This window comes from Lissotriton vulgaris, chromosome 11 (assembly GCF_964263255.1).
Source record: "Lissotriton vulgaris chromosome 11, aLisVul1.2, whole genome shotgun sequence".
NCBI lineage: Eukaryota > Metazoa > Chordata > Amphibia > Caudata > Salamandridae > Lissotriton > Lissotriton vulgaris.
Window position 1 is genome coordinate 616,117,908 of NC_141699.1, and position 22,991 is coordinate 616,140,898.

Sequence of the window (22,991 nt, forward strand, 5' to 3'; positions counted from 1 at the left end):
GTGGTGGGACCGCCACCTACAGCCCGCCGGTGGCGGTCACACCGCCATTGGTATTCCGCCCGCCATATCCCATGGCGGGCAGATGGTTGGTGGTCAGAAATTAGCCCGCCTGTGCGTGGGAGGGAAATCCAATCCCTACAATGATGGTGGTGCCTGTCAGCCACTGCCATAGGGATTATAATGTCCCTTTCAACTTGCCTTTTCATGGCGGCAGGGGCGGCTTTAGGCATGTGCAAGCTGTGCACCTGCACAAGGCCACCAAACCCCAGGGGCCACCACGCCAATATAAATCCTGAATATAATAATCCTCTGAGGATGAATACATATTTGCGTGGCGTCCCCTGGCCGGGGTTTGGTGGCCTCCGGCTCTGTTCCACTTCCAAACACCCTGAACCCCCCCCCCTCTTCACTGGCCTCCGCTCTCCGCCCTGCCCATACCCCTTCTTCCGGGGCCCCCTACCAAGCTCCCTGCCCAAGGCCGCTTTGAGCCTACAGCCACCCCTGATGGCAGCTAACCCGCCATGAAAAGGCAGGCGGTAAGGGACATTGGGGGCCTGTAGTGGGCCCTTCTTCCCCCCTAGCCCTAAGCTGGGGTGCTTGGGGTGCCCCAATGGTGCCCCCCCTACGTATCCCTGCACCATGTGGCAGACACTGCAGGGTGCCTATCAAGTAGTGCAGGGATATGCAAATTGTCCCCTTTTGCATTGCGGCGTGTGCTTCAGCCAACAGCACTCGCCGCATTGCAAAACATAACCATTGCGACCACTATGGTGGCGGTCGCATCCTAATGCCACTAGTGGCACTGCCGACAGCCTGTCCGGTGGTCCCGTTTAGGATAGGGTGGACCGCCATCCTAATCAGCCCTTCAGTTCAGATCCTCCGAGGCGGTACATTGAAGCAGAGTTATAGTCACCATGAAGTGAGGATGCAATTCGCATCTTAAAAATGAGAAATTATGCGTAAGCAAAATAAGCCTTTAACAACCTGGAGACAGATCATTTCACAAATGTGTCATGAGGGACTTCAAACATGATTTGTCTGCGAACAATGACACTTTTCCTCCTTCCGCCTGGAGCTCGTGACAGACAACGCGCCCACTCATCCCTTCCCTGACACTTCTTACTCTTCCTGTCACCCTGACTGGCCTCTCATGTCGACAGAAGTGACGCGCCGAGGGGCTCGGGAGAGGAAGTCTTCCTGTAAGGAGACACAACAAAGCGCTGCTTAGAGGCTGACAGTCCTCCAGCGAACAAATGAGAAGGGCTCGAAAAAGCTCGAGGACGCAGAAGGAGTGAAGTTAACAAGTGCAACGTCACGCATACTGCACAATAAAACTGAAGGGGGCTGTGCGCGCTGAGAGGATACTTACAAAACCATCAAACAAAAAGCTGTGATCACTTTTTCTTTCACATTCGTCGCTTCTTCACTTTACCATTTTCCTCAAATTATGCTGCATTACCTATAGGCAGGCACAAATAAGTTACATAGCAATGGATTACCACATTTTTTGTTTGCTAGACCAAATTATGCAAAAATGTAATTATGCGGTGTGATGCAGTACAGCGCTTTGCAGTATTATTTCACTATTTTTTTTACATTTTAACACATATTAAAACTGTCTGGGCGAAAGATTAACTTCATTAATATCAAACTAAGAAGCATAATGCAATCCATTCACTATTTCTTTCATTTAAAAAAGATTCATCCTATCTGGGCAAAAGTTTCACCTAATTAATTCTAGTTACAACCTTCGATACAACAATCAGCAATCAAAAGCATCAGTTAAACTTTAAAAGATATGCCACGGGGCGAGACGGGAGGTGCTTTTTTTGTCTTTTGTTTAAAAAAAAAAAAAACTTTTGTTCCATTTGAGCTAACTGCACATTATGCCGCAGTTGGTGGATTATGTGGCAAGTAAGGTAAATCCATAATTACGTGAAAAAGTGGTTGCGGCATAATACCAGCGGCCCCGTTCACAGAATACCGGGGCATATTATCAAGCGGGTTTATCTCCGCTTTTTTGGCTTTAAAAGCCAAGAAAGCGGAGATAAAATTATCTCCCTATTACCTAGCTGTCGCTAACACCAGTTAGCGACAGCTAATAGGAGATAGCGACCATCTTGGGCCCCACTTTGCATGTCAGTGATATTTATCACTAATGACATGCAAAGTGGGCGTGCCAAGATGTTAGCGACTGGAAACAGTCGCTAACATCGCTATCTCCTATTACCAACTTTTGGAGATATTCGCGCTAAGCGCGAATATCTCCAAAAGCTAACACCTGCCCTGAGCAGTTCTTAGCCATGTTATCCAATGGGAGGTGGATAACATGGCTAAGAGCATTAGCTCGGTAATGCATGAATATCGCTGACTTTTCAGCAGTATTCAAGCATTGCGGCCGATTTTTATCGCATTTGCGATAAACCTTGGTAATACCAAGCTTTATTTGCGATAACAATCGCCGCAGCTTAGCGGTAATTTTTTGTCTCTAACCAAGCAATAGCGATAATTATCGCTATTGCTTGGTAATATGCCCCCTAGATTGCACAAATTGTACCGTTGCCAGTGGAATTGTGCATGAATATGTGTGTGATCGACCAATGTGAAAATGACATTTCGCACTGGTCGATGCTCATGTTGGTGCAGACGTGGAAGTGAAATGTCACTGGCCGTCATCTGTCTTTCTTAAGAGTCAAATAATTTATTTGCCAACCAAATGAAAGCTCGCCCGAGGAGCCAGGCTTCCCAGGTCTAAGGGCATTTAAATCTTGATAGCTAGACGTGCCTGTATTCTAAGCTTCCTGAAAAAGAAACACTAAAAGGCTTCAATGCCACAATGGATTGATAAGCATCCGGAGGCATCACGGTTAGTCCTAGGACCATGCTGTTTGACAGAACACCCAGCAGCAGCGATTTCAGTCGCCCAGGGAATCCCCTCCCTCCATCTCTGCTGTGTTTTTAAAAGTCCCTTAAGACTTATCTGTTTAGATAACCCTTGGCTGAGGGTTTGGGTCGGTTCCAAAGCTGGTGACTATTTCCTGCTTCCTTTGTGGTCCTCTTCTATGACAAAGGCTTTCGCTTTGACTCTGCTCACCTGTGGATTGGACTTCATGGCACACAGTGCCATTTACTTTAAATGGATTGCGAGCGTGGTGAAGACGCGGGAAAAAGCGAGCAGCTGAATGGCCGTCACCAAGGGAAATTGGGGGTGAAGCACATTATTTGTTTCTCCGCTGTGCAAGCAAATAGTGCTGACGCATGCCACATGGTCTACCCCACATGTAAAGCCCATCAACAATCCCATTCCATGCCGGCCGTGCACCTTTCCACATTACAGGATGATAAGTAATGTGGAGAAGTGTGGCTCACTGGTTAGAAGCAGCAGACCCTGAAGCAGAGGTTGGCCCGGGACCAGGGTTCAATTCCCGACGCGGCAGGGTCTTGGGTCAATGTCCGCGGACTCGATAATTCTCGCCTAGGTGCCTACACTAACCATGGATCCCACTCTGCAACTCTGGGCAATAGCTTGCTTAATCTCCACAACGGCCCTAGCAGCGCCGGGGATGCCTGGCTTTATCTTGGGGGTGCCCTCTCACAGGGAAAGCCAGGACTGGTTCCCCAGCGGTATACAGCGCCAGAATGCCACGAGTGATGGGGTAACAGTGCGCTTTACAAGTGTACATACTTTTACAAGTCTGCACACCATGCCCATCCTCCACCCTCCTACTCCTGTGTCACCAAGATGTGGAGGACTACAGCACCGGTGGCAAGTGGGAGCAGCTGCACAGTATGCTTCCTCACCGCCTACTTTTATCTCACATGAGAACCACAGCATCAGCACAGCGGTGTGAATTGTGCCTGCCTGTGGTTGGCACGGGACACGCAGAACTACTGCCGGAATTATATCTCATAGCACCGTCTGCAGTGATCTGTGTGATGATACCTAAAGGTTAAGGGTGAAAGATGTTGGGGTGACTTGCTTTTTCAAGCTTCTGAAGTCGAAAAGATAAGCACCAGTATAGATTGTTAACCCCTTCCATGCTGGTGACGAACCCCAGCCGTCACGCTCTGTGGCGCTCGTGTGCTGATGACGGCTGGGGTTCGTCACGGCCCCGCCCTGTTCTTTTGTTTACCACACAGCGGCGGAAACGGCCCAGCATGGAAGGGGTTAAAAGTAATTCTGACACACTTGGAAAATCACAGGCACAACTGAGTGTATGTTGTGCAGCAGTCTCTTTAATTTGTATGTAGATCCCCTCTGTTGCCTCTTGAGACCAACAAACATCTTGTTTAACAAATATTCCTGTAACTGTCAACTAAACCTGCGAACATAGCCTTAGGTTCTGTTCCAAAATTTAAACGGACCTGTATGGGTGGACAGTCTTTTGCTTACATTGCCCCTAAACTCTGGAATGAGCTGCCACCCATCTTGAGACGATGCGTCTCACTGACCCCTTTTGGCAAACAGTTGAAGACATGGCTGCTTTAGGTAGTACTTTAGTTAGTACTCTATCTGGCTTCAAGTGCTTGGAAACCCCGTGTGGGTAGCTGTGACGCTATATAAGCTTAAATAATAATAATTGCAGATCTTCAAAAGACTCAAGATAATTGTCAGGGTAGATGACAGGACACCATCTTAAGCTGAATTCACCCTAAAAAATTAATTCTGGTTGCTGTCCGCTCTTCAGTGCAGCAGCTTAGTACAAGCTTGGCTGGATGAAGCAAATATACTCAATTTCAAATCATTCTTCATATTAAGTGTAAAATCCTTGGGTCTTACACTGGACATAATCCTGAGTATGCTTATCTACAACAAAGCATTAACTATATGAGCACACTTTCAAATCCGATTCTTCCAGGGCATCATGGGCCCGATGTAGGTAAACGCGATTTTCCGATTTCAAAATACCGAGGCGGGCCGAATCGGTATTCTGAAATCGGAAAACGAGATGTAGGAAAAAAATACCGATTGAAAACCGATTCGGTCGGCATCGGTAATGAGATTCGGTACGTTCCGATTCAGCTCGGTCCGAATCGGAAATTACCGAATCGGCCAACAACGAATCGGAAAACACCGAATCGGCTACCACCGAATCGGATATTTCCGATTCGGCGAATACCGATTCGGTAAAAGCCGATTCGGTAAAAACCGAATCGGCAATCATAGACCCATGGCGAAAAAGCCCATAGGAATGCATTGCATGAACCGATTCGGCTTTTACCGAATCGGATAATACCGATTCGGATTTTACCGATTCGGATTTTACCGAATCGGTAAAAGCCGACTCGGCAATAGGCGATTCAGCCAATGAGGTGGCTCCCCCTCCCCCACCCAAACAGGGAGTGGCAACCCTGGCAGGTGCAGCCAATTAAGAAGTTTCTAGAAGTTTCTGGAAAGCCTGCCTGAGCCCAACACACAGTTAGCAGCAGTGGGAGAAGGAGGTTGCAGACTGAGCAGGAGCAGGAGAAAATGGCAGATCAGGCAGGAAGCCAGAAGTCCTCCCAAAAGAGGAAGCCCAAATTCACCACCACAGAACTTCAGGTGCTGGTTGAGGAGGTGGTGAGGGTGCACCGCCAGCTCTTTGGCAAGCTGTCCCTCAACGTGCCAGACAGCACCAAGAGGAGATTGTGGGCCGACATCGCCCAGAAGGTCAATGCTGCTGGAGTCACCCCCAGGTCCATTGAGGAACTTAAGAAAAGGTTTTATGACCTCCGCAGCCTCACGAAGAGGAAGCTGGCCGACCTCCAAAGGCAGGCTGGACACACCGGAGGAGGCAAGAACCCGGCGCCACCCCTCACCGAGCTGGAGGAAATTGTCTCCAGCACCATCGAGAGGGAGAGCATCGTAGGGATCGGGACCCTGGACAGCACTGCGATGGCCACAGCTACAGGTAAGAAGCATGCGCATCATGACACACCCTACCAGACACCTCCCCATTAGACACAATGCATAGGCAAACACCAGCACTGTACTGTCACCAACATACAAGAGACAAGCATCATGGTACATGTAGTCAGCAGAAGTTAGCCAAATATGTCAGTGCAGAATCACAAGACAGGAAACAGTGTGACACGGTGTAAGGAGATGCAAGGACATGTGGAATGCCATAATTGTACTGACTGTAATACATCGGCACTCAGTTTACAAATGCTTCTTTGTACCTAGGGGCACCATCAGGCAGCACCACTGTGGCAGCAGAGGGAGCTTCGACTTCAAATACTGCAGTGGCAGGGCCGAGCACCAGCCAGCCTGGCCAGGAGGAGGAGGATGAGGATGAGGAAGGAGACACCCCAGGGCTTGGAATGGAGGGAGTCCTGGTGATTGATTTCCAGGCAGTGCACTCCCCAGTACTGCCCAGCTCACCCCCCTTGCAATTTTCACCATACAACTCCCCTACAAGGCAGACCATTCCGCCGACAACAGCTCCTGCCACAACCGTGGCCTTGCCACCCGTCCAACCTGTCGTGGGAGCAGGGGCTCCGGGACCGGCCAGCACCACACCACCACCAGTGGCACCCCAGCCCACTCAGCAGGCCGGAGGCAGCAGTGCCAGACGCCGTGCCACCACCACCACCACTGCTGCACCAGCACGGGAGGGCAGTGTGTTCCTGGGCCTGGAGGGCCAGATGGTAAAAATCCAGCGCCAACAGGCCAAATCCACCATGGCCTGCCAACGCCAGCTCCTGCAGCACAACCTGCAGATGGGGGAGTTGGTGAAGGGGTTCCAGGCTGTTGTGGACAGCAACAAGGAGGTGGCAGCAGGGTTGGGCAGGCTGACCACTGCCATCACCCACTCCTCTGCCAGGCAGGAGGAGCATGAGGTTGCGCGCAGGAGGGATGCCCGGGTGCTCAACCGGGCCATGGCCCGCCTTGCAGCGGCGACCGCACAGCTGTGCCATCGCAGCTCAAATCAGGAATCGGCACTCAGTCAGCATACAGCTGAGCTGACTAGGGGGATGGCCAGGATCACCACGGCCATGGAGGCCATGTTAATATCAAACGCCGCCTCCAATCCTGCCCTGGACCTGGGTGATGCTGGAGACAGCAGCAGCCGCAGCAGCCCGGCCAGCGCTGCTTCAGAGCCAAGGAGGAGCACCAGGCGATCCGCTGATGCTGCTGGCCATTCGGAGGGGGCCGAGGGACACCCCAGTGGGTCTGGAAAGCGGGCCAAAAAATAGGCTGGCAAGGGGGGATGAGCACACCAGAACCCTGGACTTTATTTTCGTTAACAATCTCCATTATTTGATGCACATCAGTGCTGTAACTGTGGTGCATCATTATTAAAACTTATTTTTTTCCAAGCAACATTTAGCTGTCTTTGCATCTGTACTCAGTCAGAAATAGTTCTCAGTGATCTCCTCACGTCTGTATCTGCCATCACATGGCGTACACACCCCAGCTGGCTGTGTCAGTGGCACAGCTTCGTCGTCGTCATAGTCCTCGTAGTCAGACAACTCCACCTCAGTGCCCTTCTTGACCGCAAGGTTGTGTAACATTGCACATACAGCTATGATCTTGCAGCAGGTGATGGGGGTATACTGCCTTGCACCTCCACTCTTGTGCAGGCATCTGAATCTACTTTTCCAGATGCCAAAGGTCCGTTCAACAACATTCCTGGTGCGTATGTGGGCCCGGTTATACCTCCTTTGGCTGGGTGTGGAGGGGTTGAGGTAGGGGGTGAGTATGAATGAGCGGAGGGCATATGCACTGTCGCCTGGAAGAGAAAGGGGTCACATTAGACACATGCATACATGTATTACACCTACCTACTATGTGTTATGGGGGTCTGATGATGTGGCTCACCTAGGAGGTATCCTTCTCCAAAATCGCCAGCCATCAGCCGTGCATATATGCCGCTCTGTTGGAATATATATGAGTCATGGGTACTTCCTGGAAATTTTGCTACCAGGTCTGTGATGGTGCACTTGGCATTGCAGATCACCTGCACGTTGATGGTGTGTGTAGATTTCCGATTGCGGTATATGTATTCGGTGTCCGCTGGTGGGCAAATCGGAATATGCGTGCCATCTATGCAACCGATGACTTGGGGAAAGTGTGCCATCTGGTAGAAGTCCGCTTTGGTTTGTAGCAGTTCTGCGTGGGTTGCAGGGAATGAGATGTATTGGTCCATCCTGTCTATCATGGCGTCAAGGAATATGTGGAAGAACCTTGACAGGCTGCTCTGGCTCACCCCTCCTGCTGCTGCTACTCCACTTTGATAGCTGCCAGACGCTACCAGGTGTAGGCTGCATAGCACCTGGACGTGCGCAGGGATGGCGTGTGCCCTTGGGGTGTGGTGGTCCAAGTATGGCTTAAGGTCCCTGATGAGCTCAAGTATGGTGTCAGAGTCCAGCCTGTATCTCTGTAGGATCTCAGCCTCAGTGAGCATGAACAGGGTTATCCTCTGTCTGTAGACCTGTTCATTTCTTAGCCATTCCCTCTGTCCTTCCTGCTGTAGCCGTAGCCGCCTCGCAATGACATAGAAAGCTGCCATCCTGCAAGTTGCAATGCATTTTGGGACTGTTTATATGGGTTGGAGTTGGTTACCACCTGATTGCAATCCATGGTAAATACCGAGTGAATTCTACCGATTTTGAGCCGATTTCGGTGTTTCTGTGCCTCCCTACATCTCCCCAACTGTCGGAATCGGGGAATTTCCCGATCGGAGATTCATACGAATCGGCATGTTTTCCGAATCGGATCATGTCCGAATCGGTATTTTTTCCGATTCGGTACATGGACCGAATCGGTGATTTTCCGATTCGGTGTCACTAACGAATCGGTAGTAGGACCGAATCGGTGATTTTCCGAATCGGTGTCACTAACGAATCGGTAGTAGGACCGAATCGGTGATTTTCCGAATCGGTGTCACTAACGAATCGGTAGTAGGACCGAATCGGTGATTTTCCGAATCGGTGTCACTAACGAATCGGTAGTAGGACCGAATCGGTGATTTTCCGATTCGGTGTCACTAACGAATCGGTACATGGACCGATTCGGTCTTTGTAACCGAATCGGTGTTTTTCCGATTCGTTACATATCCGATTTTCGGTATGTACGTATCGGATTCTTTCACATTCGGTACACATTCCGAATCGGTTTTCTATCCGATTCGTTCTGTTTTTGGGTCCCTACATCTCGATGGCTGTTTACCGATCGGTAAGGGCCAAAAATCGGTATTTTCGGCCGATACCGATCGGTAAAGCCCTACCTACATCGGGCCCCAAGTCTCTTATCCCAAAAGAAGATTCAAAAACAGTTGCCTAGGAGCCTGGGCCAGGACTTCCCTCTAAATGGTCACTCACTAACAAGTTCTTTCCAACCCAAGGAGAAAGAGTGAAATCCTAAGCAAAGCAGCATTGTGGTCTTTGTCAGGTCGGTCCATGACTGTGAGGCCGGCAGCACCTGCTGGAGGGTTGATAGTGGGAAGAGGTGCCACAAAGGAAGTGATTGTGACAGGAGGCACACGAGGAAAGTGCGCATAAAGAAGAGATGGGGTGTTGCTCTGTCCATCGTGCTTGGTGTTCGTTGTTGAGGATCCTAGGACAGCGAGCCTCCCTCATTCAAGAAAGATGGCACTGGAGAAGGGCACTGTACTTTTGTAGCTTCCAACATCCCTCAATCATCCTCAACTCTTCCCGCCACTACCACTTGATCGGTGAAGCTGATGCAAAGTGAATGTTGGCCTAGACGCAGAGGAGAGGGGGCCTTGATGTTCCCCGCTGTGAGTACGGAGGAGTGAAAGAGGAAGTGCAGGAAAAAGGACGACTTCTCAACAAACTTCAAGTATTTATCTGATAAATGCACATAGCCTAGAAGGCCACAAGCGGTGTTACCAGATGCTTCTCCTTGAGATTTTACTCCACCACAAAGTATAAGCTTGATGGGTTATTGCAGTTACTTGATGGGAATTGGAGGATTTGATTTCACTGCATGGTGAGTCCAGACTTGGAGTCAAATACTTGGAATTGATTATCACTGGCCATACAACCAACCCTGACCTAAACACTTGGACGAGAATGTTATTTCTGAGGGCCTAGCACTGTCGATAAGGTCCCTGTCTTCAGCCAATTAGGAAAGACTCAGTTGAACAATTTGATGGATCCTTAATTAAAATATTTTATGTGTGAGGCTAGAGTGATCAGCCAGACTCAGTGGGGAAAGGCATCTGTGCTCCACCTCCTAAACATCAAGCAAAAGCATAGAAGCGACTGCTGGTTTCTGAGTTGGAGTGAGCAGGAAAATGATGACCAGCATCATGGACCACTGTAGGGAAGGGAAACAAACAGCCCAGGGATGAGGTGCAGTTAAACATTGAAGAAGAGAGGAGACCTCGAGGACAGCACTGGAGAAGTGCTAGAGTGAGCCAGCTCCACTCTAAAGCAGCAGCAGCATCAGGGACATCTTAAGGATTTCAGGGGTCCTGGGTCCAAACGTATTTTGGGGTCCCTGTTCGGAACAGCTTTGAATTTATGATTCAGTTTCAGCTCTTTCATGCCATGTTTGGCCTGGTCACTGACAGTGCTCAGGTACACTTGTCCAAATTCTAAATGTGTTTACATCTAATATCCAGAGATAGTGATGAGTTTTCAATATCCTAACATACGAGCAGGTCACTGTAAATACTCTCTGACACCTTCCCATTTCTCATATGTGAGATCCTGTTTTGATCTAAAAGAATTTTTTTATGGATGTTGCATGAAACATCAACACAACATTTCTCTGCAACATGTCTGTAATAGATTCTAACACATCACCCACAATAAAAATAAATTAAAGGTAAATTAGATTTAAAACAATCTGTTTAAGAACTATTCAAGGTCATCAGGGCAAGACTCTCTGCAAAACAGAGCTGGCTATATCAGTGCCCCCCTTGAAAGGCTGGGGTCCTGGGCCAGAGCCCACTTTGCCCATGTCTTTAAACGTCTCTGAGAAGCATTCAGTACCATCAATCCTCAGAGCGCTGCTACTCTGCTCATCAGTAAATAGAAGCTCTCAGCATTTCAAGCTGGCGAGAAATATTTAGTTCCAGGCAGCAGAGTGCAGCAGTGGAAACTAAGCAGTGCTGCAGAGGCTCTTGTCACACCCTATTTCATAACACTGTTTGACTGTAGTTTGCCTGTGAGGAGAAACATGGGACAGGTAGACTTTGGCCCAGATTTAAAAAAAATTCACACAACGCAATCCAGCAAAACAACTTGCTGCACTGCATGAAAGGGAGCGGGCAGGAATGCGCCATATCTACCAAGATATGGAATATTCCTGTCCTCTGACAGTACTGGCACGCAATCTGCAGCCTAGCGCTAAGGTAGGCACCCTTGTGCCATGATGCAAGGGTGCCTGTGTTAGCGGCAGGACTGTTTTTGTGCAAGAAGGGACACCTTCCTGCACAAAAAAACAATCCTTTGAGGTGTTTTCCCCTTTCTACGTGTGCAGCACACGTAGAAAAAGAAAACATTGAGTTGAAATAAAGATATTTTTTGTTGTTGCACCTCCACTAGGCAGGCGTACAATTCGGACACATTCTCAGGTCTACCAGTGTTGGTAAATTTGGGAACGCTCCAGAATACACGGGTTGATGCGTGGGAACACCCACGCTCCACCCATGCAACGCCTTCCTGGCGCAGTGTAAGGCAAGTGAGTGACTTTCACTGCCTTGTGTTACATCAGATTTACCATTAGGTAAGACAGACACCACTGGATCTTTGCACCAACGTGTTCTGACACCTCACTGTTTTTATTAAGGTAGTGTACCACACCAATAAAGATTGCCTTGGATTCACTGACCTTTTTTAACTTTACACCTTTTTTCATCTACACCCCTTCTAAAGCCCTCATACCCGCATGCACCAACTGGCAGGAACGAAAGAACTCCGATAAAGAGCCCCTTTACGGGTGCCCGTCAGACATTGCAGCACCAGTCTGACGAGGAGCAGAACCCAGATGATGAAGCATGACACCTAGCTCGCTGGGTGTGTGAGGGTTTTAGTTCCGAAAGAGGGATTCCCCTTACCCCCTCCTTTCCGCTCGGGTACTTCTTTCCATTTACCTCCCTGGGGAACAGTGTATCTCTTTTTGTTTGTACTTGTTGTCTTAGGGCCGGTACACTGGACCCCGTTAAATATTGCCCTTCAAATCTCCCTCTTGTTGTTGATACATCAGATTTACCAATCCATGCAGGGTGCCTTTATGTGGCATGGTAAATCTCATTCTTGGTTTTGCATCGCCCTGCGTCACTTCGCTTGGTGTAAGGGTGACAAAAAACCTTGCTAATCTGCCCCATGATCACTTACAATAGGTATACTAGGAATTCCTTTTTCTACAAAAGCACATACAAATGTCTGAAAATTGCTGATACTTGACATCTCATCTTTTGAAGGACATTCAAAGAACAGAAACACATTCTATAAGGGCTGCACTAGTGAAATAGAGTGTGCATTGTATATTTCATGTAAGGACAAATCTAACATCCTAATCACATACGCTCCAAAGGAGGGTGGAGAGTAGGAAATGAAAGGGCCCTTAAGATATAACACTTCAGAGAGTAGTGATCCAAAGAAAATAATCCACAACTCAAGCACAAACTTGGGAGATTGTATAAAAGCACCTCATCACAGAAACAGAGGTTGATGCATTGGGCAGCCTCTTTGCTGATTTGACCAGTGCATTAAAATAGCACAATTCATGACGCTTTCCTGCAGATATAGAGAATTGTTTATTCTGGGGTGCGATAGTGAGCTACATTTAACCTTTCCATTAATTCACAGAAAAGAATAAGTAAACGTGTTATATATCTGACAGAAAAAATTATGTATGTGAGACAATGCATTAAATTAGGTAAGGTGGAGGCACATATTGGATAATCTACCATTGAGGGCCCATCAATTGACTGTTTAGTAAACAATTGTAAATAGTTCAGTTTTCAGCAGTTCCTTGAAAATTGTGGGGTTGGGGTTGGATCTAAGGGTAGAGTGTAGGGCGTTCCACATTCTTGTGATTTTTACTTCCAGGGATCTGCTTCCACATTTCATTTTTGAGTGCCAGTGAGGGGAAATGTTTGGAGGCGTGTATCGACAATTCTAGCAATAAGGGTGAGATGTATTGGCCTGGATATTCTAATCTGACCATAATCCCAAATTTCTCAATTTATAATTTCCTTCCCTATCAACAAGCCCTGATTTTTTCGTCTGCATGTGTCCCTTCCGATTGTCCACTTTTAGCAACTTCATCTCAATTGACTACCTAGAAACTTGAATCAAATCATAAATGTTACTGTTTAACTGACAAAGTAATATATCAACATAGAATATTGAATTAACAAAATATTTTACTGGCAAATGCTTCTCTATGCTTTAGGCGCATTACATTTCCATACATCACCAGCTAACCCTGATAATTTTTAATGCATATACTTCTTCTTCACAGTGCTTTTTCAATGACCCCACTATTATTGTTTAGCATAATTTTACCTTCGCTGACTGAGATATAAATGCAGAATATGTGATTGATTTCTCAGTCACAAAGACGCCTGCAAACAAGATAAATTGTAATATGATGGGACTAGAAATGTAATTGTTCACAGAAGACCTTAGGCATCAGTGCTTGCATTCACCTTATAATGAGCTCAGGATGGATAACATCAGAAAATACATGAGCCCACCCTTATTAAAATAATCGTTCCCCTCCAAACCCCTCTTTCTAGCATTCCTCAATGATTTTCTAATGTTGCTTTATTTAAAACACTAGTTATGCTTGTTTTTTTAAAATTATTTCTGAACTCCTTTCTGTAGAACTTGGCCCTTTCTGTTGGGTTATCCCCAAACGTTTTGCCTTCCTCCGCCTATTTTTCTTACCTAATTTTTTTGAGAATCTGCGCACTTTACCACTGCTAATCAGTGCTAAAGTGCATGTGCTCTTTCTTCTAAACATGGTATGATTGGTTTTTACCTGTTCATCATATTTGATTTACTTGTAAGTCCCTTGTAAAGTGGTATCCCATATACCCAGGGCCTGTAAATTAAATGTCTCAGGCTTGGCACTGCAGGGTCTGTGTGCATAGTTTACTGTCACTTTAACTTGCCATTTAAAATTACTTGCCAAGTGTTAGAATTGGGGGTCTCTAGTTGACACAGGTAGGTACTTGTGACAAATAGGGACCCTCTCCTTTAGTCAGGATAAGGGGATTACACTCTTAAAATAACCCCTGCTCACCCCCTTGGTAGCTTGGCATGAGCAGCAAGGCTTTATCTCAGAGGCGTTGTAAGTTAAGCATTTGTGAACACACACAGTAACCCAGTGACAACACTACAAATGGACACCACACAAGGTTGTACATCAAAAAGAAGTATATTTTATATAGAGTTACCACAAGACCAATAAACGAAAAAATAATCCACAGTACTAATAGATTTCAAGAGTTCTGGTTAAAAGGCTTAGATCAAGGTTCTGTGCGAGTCAGTAGCCTGGTTCGGCTACTGCGTTGTTGAAATAACACAGAGTCTAAGAAATCCAGCGGACCGCGTCGGTCCGGGCCCATTCAAATGCCGACAGACTCAGTCACAGTACCTTCTACTTGATGCAGCCGGCACGGATGTGCGTGCCGGTACCGGTGTTCGTCGCGGGGCAGAAAAGAAAGCGTTGCAGGATGCGTTGTCCCTCGATGCGGTGCAGGCAGCGGCCCATTGACAGAGTCGGTGGATCCAAGGCATGCGGTGCGGTGACGGAGCCGGAGCTGGCGTCGATCAGTCCGGACAGCGGTGCGAGTGGGGCGGTGCGTGGCAAGCATGCGAGGCAGTGTCCAACTCCGGTGCGTTCACAGGACTCTAAGTCAGCAGCAGTGACGCGTCGGTCAGACCAGTATGAGTCGGTGTAGCGAGGTATTGCACGTCGCGGTGTCCACCAGTCGCAGTGCAGGCAACGGCCCGGTGACAGCATCAGGACGGAGTCGGTGAGCTCAGAGCTTGCGTTGTTCGAGGCGGAGGTTGCTTGATGCGGTGCCTACAGGACACCGGGCCGGTCGTGAGAGTCGGTCACAGCTCCCTGCCTCTGTAGCCACTGAAACAGCGTTTCCAGAAGCAATTCACAAAGGCTGGTGAAGTCTACTGGTCCTGAGACTTTGGTCAGGGGCAAGCTCACTTCCAAGCCCTTGGAGATCTTTTCACAAGTTGAAAGTAAAGTACACAAAGTTATTTCTCCTCTCTTTGGCAGGCAAGCAACCACTGTAGGCCAATCCCCCAAGCAGCACTTCAGCTTGGGAATAGTCTCTCCTCAGTTTTTTCAGGTTCCTCTCCTCAGCAGAGGTTTTGTCTTGTAAGTCCAGAAGTGATCTAATTTCATGGGATCAGGGTCCCAATATTTATACCCCAAAATCCTTTGTTCTCTGAGAGGAGAGGGGCCTGTGTCCAGTCCAAATCAGTTCTGAAGCACTCTGTTTACTAGACTTCTCCTTTCCTTTCACAGCGCAGGGCAGGCACATTAGACGCCCCACAGGAGGTGGAGCCAGCACTGTGGAAGGCAAGTACAGTCCTGGAGCACTTTGTTGACACTCTTCCTTCTCTTCTTTCAGTGTGCAGGGCAGAGACATCAGCCGCACCCCAGGAGGTGGAGCCAGCATTGTAGAGGGAAGGCCCAGCCCTATTCAGGTTCAAGGTGCAACTTCTCCCTCCCATCTAGATGCAGATCCCTCTATTCACCACTGGGCTGCCCCAGCCTGTCTCTTGGAATCCCCCAGTCCTGTCACTCACAAAACCAGACGAAGGAATACACAACCTCACAGAGGCAGACTTGAAAGGTTAGGCAAGCAAATACCTACTATCTAACAGTGGTATTTGCAAACATAGAATGTTAAAACCCACTTTACTAAAAGATGTATTTTATCATTCTGAGTCCAGGCATACTAAACTCGAATTTCTACCATGTTCTCTGAGTCGGTTAGGATTATAACATGTAATAATTCTATCCGCCCATTCTGGACTATGGAGAACAGGTAGCCTTGCAATAGTGAAAAATGAAAATGGCTGTACTTCACTATTAGGACAGGCCACACACATCAGGGCTTGTCCTACCTTATACTTACAATGCACCCTGCCCTTGGGCCTACCATAGGGGTGTCTAATATGAAGAAAAGGGAAGGTTTAGGGACTGGCAAGTGGGTGCACTTGCCCAGTCAGCATGACAGTACCAGACTGCACGCAGGCTCTGCAATGGCAGACCTTAGACACGTGTTACAAGGCCGCTTCTGTGGGTCGAACAACCAGTGCTGCAAGCCCACTGGCAGCATTTGGATTTACACGCCCTGGGCACCCTCAGTTCACTAGACTAGAGTCTGACAAGTAAACCAAATAGTCAATCGTGGAATCACTAATTTATACATACATTTACAGTAGGGAGCACTTGCACTGTGGCACTGGACAGCAGTGGCACAGTGCCCAAAGCATCTAACACCAGCAAAAACACATGAGGCAACAGCAAAAATGGAAGGGAGACCCACGCCAATGGTGCCAGGTCTAACACCAAGCCTTACACTCCTCTTTAATTACACATAGGTCACCCCTAAGGAAGGCCCTAGGTAGCCGTATGGTCAAGGTGCTGTGTAAGTAAAAGGTAGGACAAGTGTCTTTATCTGTGGCATGTCGTGGTAGGGACAACAACCTATTTTGTTTTTCACTGCTGTGAGGCCTACTCCTCAGGGAATTCCCTTAGGCTAGCACTGGGAATTCCCTTATATATATGTAAGTGGTAATTCCTGATCTGAAAGGAGTGGTGTTGACATGTTTAGTATGTTTCGACTATTGGTGATAAATCCTACTTACTGGTGTAGTTGGATTCTACATTACTATTTTATAAACACCACTCATGGGAACAATCCAGCCCGAACTGCCAACACAGGACCTCCCTGGACCAGAAACAAGCCTCCTGGGACCAGTTTCAGGTATCACCACCTCATCAGCCAGGCTAGCTTGAATCCAGTGGAACAGTGAGCAAGTGGCCCATGTCTAGGGATACCTATCCCACTTAGGGCGATAAGTGCTACGCAAACAAATGATGGACGGAGTGCTGAATCAATCAAACATTCACCCTCAGTCAAGAGACATTGTACAACATTCTGTCCATCAATTGTTATTTTTGCATTTGTCACCATGAGTGGGATGGGTATGTCCAGACGTGGGTCCCGTGGTCTCCATGCCACTGGAGTCAAGCTAGCCTGACTGATCAGGGGGGGAACCCCGAAACCGGTCCCAGGTTGCTTGTTTCTGGTCCAGGGAGGACCTGGCCTGGCAGTTCGGGCTGGACAATTCCCATGGTGAGCAGGGTCAAGACTGATTTGCATATGTCTGGATTTACACTGGAATGGCATGGGGAGCAAAACAACAATGGATTTAGGCCCAGATCTCTGTACTGGGGTGAATGTTTCACATTGTTCAACATTCGGTCCATCAATTGCTCTTTTTACTTTTAGAAAGTGGGCATTTCTCTGTGCTTATGACCTTTGTGCTTTGCAGCTTGACTCCAAACCACATCTAGGACTGGGTGACAGCTACATTTGGTACATACTTTCCAGGTACCCCTAAGGAAGGCCCTAGGTAGCCGTATGGTCAAGGTGCTGTGTAAGTAAAAGGTAGGACAAGTGTCTTTATCTGTGGCATGTTGTGGTAGTGACAACAACCTATTTTGTTTTTCACTGCTGTGAGGCCTACTCCTCGGGGAATTCCCTTAGGCTAGCACTGGGAATTCCCTTATATATATGTAAGTGGTAATTCCTGATCTGAAAGGAGTGGTGTTGACATGTTTAGTATGTTTCGACTATTGGTGATAAATCCTACTTACTGGTGTAGTTGGATTCTACATTACTATTTTATAAACACCACTCATGGGAACAATCCAGCCTGAACTGCCAACCCAGGGCCTCCCTGGACCAGAAACAAGCCTCCTGGGACCAGTTTCAGGTATCACCCCCTCATCAGCCAGGCTAGCTTGAATCCAGTGGAACAGTGAGCAAGTGGCCCATGTCTAGGGATACCTATCCCACTTAGGGCGATAAGTGCTACGCAAACAAATGATGGACGGAGTGCTGAATCAATCAAACATTCACCCTCAGTCAAGAGACATTGTACAACATTTTGTCCATCAATTGTTATTTTTGCATTTGTCACCATGAGTGGGATGGGTATGTCCAGACGTGGGTCCCGTGGTCTCCATGCCACTGGAGTCAAGCTAGCCTGACTGATCAGGGGGGGAACCCCGAAACCGGTCCCAGGTTGCTTGTTTCTGGTCCAGGGAGGACCTGGCCTGGCAGTTCGGGCTGGACAATTCCCATGGTGAGCAGGGTCAAGACTGATTTGCATATGACTGGATTTACACTGGAATGGCATGGGGAGCAAAACAACAATGGATTTAGGCCCAGATCTCTGTACTGGGGTGAATGTTTCACATTGTTCAACATTCGGTCCATCAATTGCTCTTTTTACTTTTAGAAAGTGGGCATTTCTCTGTGCTTATGACCTTTGTGCTTTGCAGCTTGACTCCAAATCACATCTAGGACTGGGTGACCGCTACATTTGGTACATACTTTCCAGACAGCCACAGCACAGGAAGGACTGGGTGTGACAGAGGTTACTTCTGCCTTCATCTGCATACTGATGGTCTTACAGGGCTGGGAGAGGTTGTTTACACTTTACATTTGTATAGACTGTATCTTGCCCTCACACAAAGGGCTGATTTACCCCCTACTGATGTTTGGAGCCAGGGCTGGGTTGAAAGGGATTGTTGTACACTTGAAAGGGTTCCTTTGAAGTCACCCCTTTATCTTTTTTTTAAAACTATTTTTTTATTCAGCTTGGCAACTTAGTTGATACATATCATTTCAGACTTTCGGCAATCATTAAACAATGATTTTTTTTTTAACATATTTAACATATTGCGATATGCACAAATTATAATAAACAAAAAAAAAAAGCTGAGTCAAATCGACCAAGTCACAGTAATCAATTGTTCAGCCAATGTACAAATGGAGCCCATATTTTCAGCCCCCTCTCTATCCTCCTCTTCCCTCTCTCTGAAATACTGCAGATTCCAAATTGTGAAGAGCAAGAAACCTTGCTCTCCAATTAACAAATGTTGGGGGAATAGGGTTAATCCATTCTGAAGTTATAGTTAACCGGATGACAGACATAACAATACACAAGAAAGCAGTTTCACGCTTTGATCTAGTAAATAAATGGTCATTTTCGCACCCAGTTATAACTAGCTCGGCTGTAATGAGCACAGGAATCATAAAAGCACTCGTAATGAAAGATTGAACATCTTGGATAAATTTAGCCAACTTCGAGCATAGAAAGAACATATGCAGGTCGTTAGCCGCTAGCTGGCCGCATCTTGGGCACCCATTACCCCTACCACCCCCCCATTTAAAGATCTTAGCCGGAGTGACGTATAGATCAAAGAGGGCCATATAGCTTTGAGAGCCTAAGCTCCCTGAAATTAAAACTGAATTGGCTAACTCCAGTATAGATGGAATGTCGATCCCACTCTTACCAAACTTGAGATCCAACCTCTCATTTTGAGAAGATAAATCATCCGGCATCCCTTTTAATAAATTCTGATACAAATCCCCTATACGTGTTCTCCTGAATATAAGTTCCAGAAGTTGATTTTTACCAAATACAGTGGGGATGCGTTGCAAAAGTTTGTCCATATAACTGCGTATCTGCAGATATTTAAAAAATTCATGCGTGCCATACTTTTCTTTTAAAAATGAAAAAGAAGCCATGTTACCATCAACAAGTAAGTCCCCCAATATATAAATACCTTGTGCCCTCCACCTAATAGTAACACAGTCCTGAAAAATAGCAGGTAGCAGCCTAGCAGCCGCCAATGGTGTATAAATGTGTAATTAGAGATTGCTCTTTTCCGCCGTATTTTCCTCCAAACTGAGTGCATTGTTTGGATTACCTTGAACTTTGTTTTTTTGTAATAACTGGGCTCTAAAACTGAGAGAAGAATCCCCTTGGCGTCCTCGCCCAACCCTATCTCATAAATAGAAGGCGAACAAGCTATTGAGGTTATGGCTCTTAACCCAAAAAGAGGTAAGGCAAGATGTTGCAATAAGGCTGCCCAAATATACAGCAGCAGATCAGGGACTGCCCAACCCCCCCTATTTACTGGTAGATACATCCACTTGGCCGCCCTCCGAGTGGAGTGGTAACCCCAAAGAAATCTATTACGCAGCTTTGTGCCTGAGTTAAACTGGCCTGAGAAAACTCAAGAGGGATTGTCTTAAAAATATACAAGAACTTAGGTAAAATAAGCATTTTTAAGACGTTCCTCCTACCAAATAAAGAAAGATGTAGCTTATCCAATCTAGTCAAAGTAGTATTAACTGTACGAATGATTGGAGAAATATTTATTTCCGGTAGATGTTCCACAGCTGCTGTGATTACCACCCCCAAATATTTAGCACTTTGTACCACTGGAGCGTCTGAGGGACCCATATTAGTAGTTTGTATAACCTGGGTTTTTTGGATGTTTAGCTTATATCCCGACACTTGGCCAAAGGAATCTGCCAGTCCCTGTAGAGCCGTAAATGCAGAAGACACATTGGTGGTTAAAACTACAATGTCGTCGGCATATGCCAATGCCTTAGATTCATATACATTGATCTTAACAGGAACTATGCTTAGACATGCCTCTATTTTATTTATAAATGGATCAATGTATAGGGCAAATAGCAGGGGAGAGCAAGGGCACCCCTGTCTACCTCTGCCAATATCAAAGGGCTTGAAAGAAGGCCTGATATGGATAACATTGCTCCTGGAGCAATATATAATGATCGTAATGCATGTATAAACCTTGAAGAAACGCCCTTCCATTGGAGAACCCTCCACAGAAATCCCCAGGCAACCCTATCGAACGCTTTTTCAGCATCCAATAGGATTAGCCCTAAGGGAGATTTCCTGACTTGAGCCCAATCCAGTAGGGCTATAACTCTGCGAATGTGATCCGCTGTATCTCTGCCCGGAATAAAGCCATGTTGTCGGATTGACACCAGAGGAGATATAACTGATGCTAGCCTGGCAGCCAAGATTTTCGAAAATAGTTTATTGTCCGTGTTAATTAGTGAAATCGGCCGATATGAGGCTGGATCCAGTTCTAGCTTATCTTTTTTCTTGATCATATAATAGTTGTCATGTGCCACGAATCCGGAGTAAACCCAAGCTGAGCTTGTCTCAAAGTTGTTAAGAGGTCTACACGGATCTCTGCCCGAAATGTGGAGTAAAATTCCAAGGGAATAGAGTCCGGCCCAGCTGATTTGCCTTTAGCCAGAGAGTTCAGAGCTGCTTCCACCTCAACCCACTCTATGGGAGCAGCAAGGAGAGAGTTCTGAAAATCAGAGATTTTGCTTGTATTAAGGTCGGCCACAAAGGTGTCGAACTCCTGATCTATAGTAAGATCGCTGACTTCCTCAGCATACAGAGACTAATAGAATTCCGAAAACACAGCTAATACCCCTTCCGGAGTGTCCTGCACCTGCCCCCTGGTATCTTGTATCTTAACAATACGATTGGCAAGTCCCTGCTGCTGAAGGCGCTTAGCCAGGATCTTACCTGATCTTTCCCCAAACTCAAACATTGTCGAGCGGTACTGTATGTATTTGGCAGCAAGATTCTGGCCAAGAAATGTGAGAAGGGAAGACTTAATACAAGCCACCCGCAATTGAATAGAGTCTATATTGTGTCCTTCCCTAATCATATTGGTAAGCTGAGTCTCAGCCTGGCGGGCGTAAATCATTGATTTGGTCGTTAGTCTGTGTTTGGACTACCTTCTGGCGATGAAATGAAACACTTTTTGTCTCGCCGCGCAGTGCGGCTTTAAAATGCATCCCACAAGACCTGGCTAGAAGCTGAACCTCTATTAATATAAAAAAATACCATTATCTAGGACCTCATATGATCAGTGTATAATTTATCCAATAGCAATTTTCGTTCAAATGTCCAAGATTTTGGGGTGCCTGTTTGGGGTTTTAACTTAAACCTAATAGTTAACAAATTATGATCTGAGATAATTCTAGGCCTAATTATAATTGAAGTGGAGTCTGCAATTTGATCAGATACAAAAAAGTAATATAGAATAACCATTTTTTGGGGGGGAACTGAAAAGAAAGTTGAACCATCCAAGTTTTTACAGTGGTGAAACCAAAGATCCAAGATTGAATATTCTTGTACCATGGCTTGCAGAGCCCGAAAGACCCTGGGTTTTAGGCCAACATATTTCTGACCGTCCACCAAATTAAAACTGGCTGGTAGGTGAATATTAAAGTCCCCACAGAGACAAACAGGATGCGCCCATAGGGCTAATTCTATATTTAAGTAATCCAAGACAGAAGGATCATCAGAATTTGAACTATATACAGTACATACCGTAAAGGCTGTGCCATTGATCACAAGCTCTGCTATTGCCCATCTCCCTGCGGTATCCTGTTTAGATCTTGCACAGATACCCACTCCACGTTTTACCAATATAGCTACCCCTCTTATCGTGGAAGACTGTTGGGAGCATGCTGCCAAATCAAATCCAGGCATTTTTAAACAACTGCGATTATTCCACGGCACATGTGTTTCTTGTAAACACACAACCTCAAGACGGAGAACCTGAATGATTCGAGAAAGCATGGCTCGCTTTTTACCATTATTCAGGCCACAGACATTCCATGAGGATATATTTATTTTACCTGACGCCATTAAAATGCAAACGCAGTACCAACACTATTAAGATAATATACTGTTTTAATACATGATTGCCAACACAAGAAGAAGAGAAAAAAAAGTTTTTCAAGCTGATTTTTTTTTGGGATGCGCCCCCAACCCCTCCCATACCCCCCTACCCCTAACACCTACCCCCCACCCCCCAGCCCCCCATCCCCCTCCCCCGAAACTAGGCAACAGAACCAAAGTCCAAGTGATGGAGGAACTGGTGTGAGCAAAGGCACTCCTCA

General features: G+C 46.7%; 2 protein-coding genes across 2 annotated transcripts in view; one reads left to right on the top strand and one right to left on the bottom strand.

The window, feature by feature from the left end:
* Positions 1 to 22,991, bottom strand: part of SLC9A9 (solute carrier family 9 member A9) — a 3,064,289-nt gene that overhangs the window by 2,391,334 nt on the left and 649,964 nt on the right. The window lies entirely within an intron of this gene.
* Positions 5,467 to 7,208, top strand: LOC147683238 (uncharacterized). The gene is made up of 2 exons (XM_086944812.1): positions 5,467 to 5,891; positions 6,167 to 7,208. The coding sequence occupies exons 1-2, from the start codon at positions 5,471 to 5,473 to the stop codon at positions 7,177 to 7,179; spliced, it is 1,434 nt and encodes a 477-aa protein (XP_086800938.1). The 5' UTR covers positions 5,467 to 5,470; the 3' UTR covers positions 7,180 to 7,208.

Excerpts from the sequence above, each read along its gene's own strand:
- LOC147683238 (XM_086944812.1), top strand. The coding sequence starts at position 5,471 with ATGGCAGATCAGGCAGGAAGCCAGAAGTCCTCCCAAAAGAGGAAGCCC. Across the intron at positions 5,892-6,166 it reads TGCGATGGCCACAGCTACAG|GGGCACCATCAGGCAGCACC; the intron begins GTAAGAAGCATG and ends CTTTGTACCTAG.